This window comes from Fukomys damarensis, unplaced genomic scaffold (assembly GCF_012274545.1).
Source record: "Fukomys damarensis isolate Sample0158 unplaced genomic scaffold, DMR_v1.0_HiC HiC_scaffold_2, whole genome shotgun sequence".
Taxonomy (NCBI): domain Eukaryota; kingdom Metazoa; phylum Chordata; class Mammalia; order Rodentia; family Bathyergidae; genus Fukomys; species Fukomys damarensis.
The window spans coordinates 49771978-49773054 of NW_022900914.1; the positions used below are offsets into that span (position 1 = coordinate 49771978).

Genomic DNA, 1077 nt, shown 5'->3' on the forward strand with positions numbered 1-1077 from the left:
GCCAGGCCCGCTGGCCCCTGAGCCCACTGCTCGGAGCGCGCCGCCGCCGGGCTCCCGGAGCTGTCCGAGGCACCCTTCCCAGACACCGCATCTCTGGCGGTCTTCCCTGGCTGGGACCGATGGAGCCCGGGGTGCTGGCTCCGCACAACATTCCGCATCACGAGCCAATCAGCTTCGGCATTGATCAGATCTTGAGCGGCCCCGAACCCCAGGGAGGCGGCCTAGGCCCGGGTCGCGCGGGCCATAGCCAAGGGGACAGCGCAGCGTTCTCCGGTGGATTCCACGGAGCCTCGGGCTATGGACCCTCAGGCTCTCTGGCTCCGCTGCACAGCAGCTCTGCAGTGGGCCCGGGAGGCGTGATCCGAGTCCCGGCTCACCGCCCTCTGCCGGTGCCGACGGCCGCCGCTTTGCCAAGGACCGGCTCACAGGTGAGGTTGCTCGACGCCTTCAGCGTCACGCCCTTCCCTGTTTTATCATCTCTGCTCCGACTCAAGGAGCCCTTTTATCCCTCCCCAGATTAAACCCGGGATCCTTCCCCAACCTAGATCTCACGCCCGGCAGACAGACGCAATGGGAGGGAGCTGCCCTGGGTGCCCAGGCCCTCTGTAATCCCAGCGCTCACTCTGTGGGGAGGGAAGGGTGAAGTTAGGGGGTCGTCTCTGTCTTACTCAAGGGGGAGGGCCGATTATTCTGCCGCCGGTCCTCTCTGGATGCCTCTGCTGATGCGGGGCCGAGCCGGTGCCAGGGACTCAGGGACATCTCGGACCATCTTTCAAGCCCTGCCTTGCCTTCTTCCTCCTGGCAGCTGCGCTCTCGCCCTTCTCTGGGACACGCCGCATAGGCCACCCGTACCAAAACCGGACACCCCCGAAGCGGAAGAAGCCGCGCACGTCCTTTTCCCGCTCGCAGGTGCTGGAGCTGGAGCGGCGCTTCCTGCGCCAGAAATACCTGGCCTCGGCCGAGAGGGCGGCGCTGGCCAAGGCCTTGCGCATGACAGACGCACAGGTCAAGACCTGGTTCCAGAACCGACGCACCAAGTGGCGGTGAGGCCTGGCGAGGGCGAGGGTGGACCGGGCC

The 1077-nt window shown here is 66.5% G+C and overlaps 1 protein-coding gene across 1 annotated transcript in view; it reads left to right on the plus strand.

The window, feature by feature from the left end:
* The first annotated feature begins 6 nt into the window (after nt 1-6).
* Tlx2 (T cell leukemia homeobox 2) overlaps nt 7-1077 on the plus strand; it is a 3320-nt gene continuing 2249 nt past the window's right edge. Inside the window, 2 exon segments of the mRNA XM_033765016.1 lie at nt 7-405; nt 725-1065. Coding sequence (XP_033620907.1) covers nt 120-405; nt 725-1065 — 627 coding nt within the window. The 5' untranslated portion in view covers nt 7-119.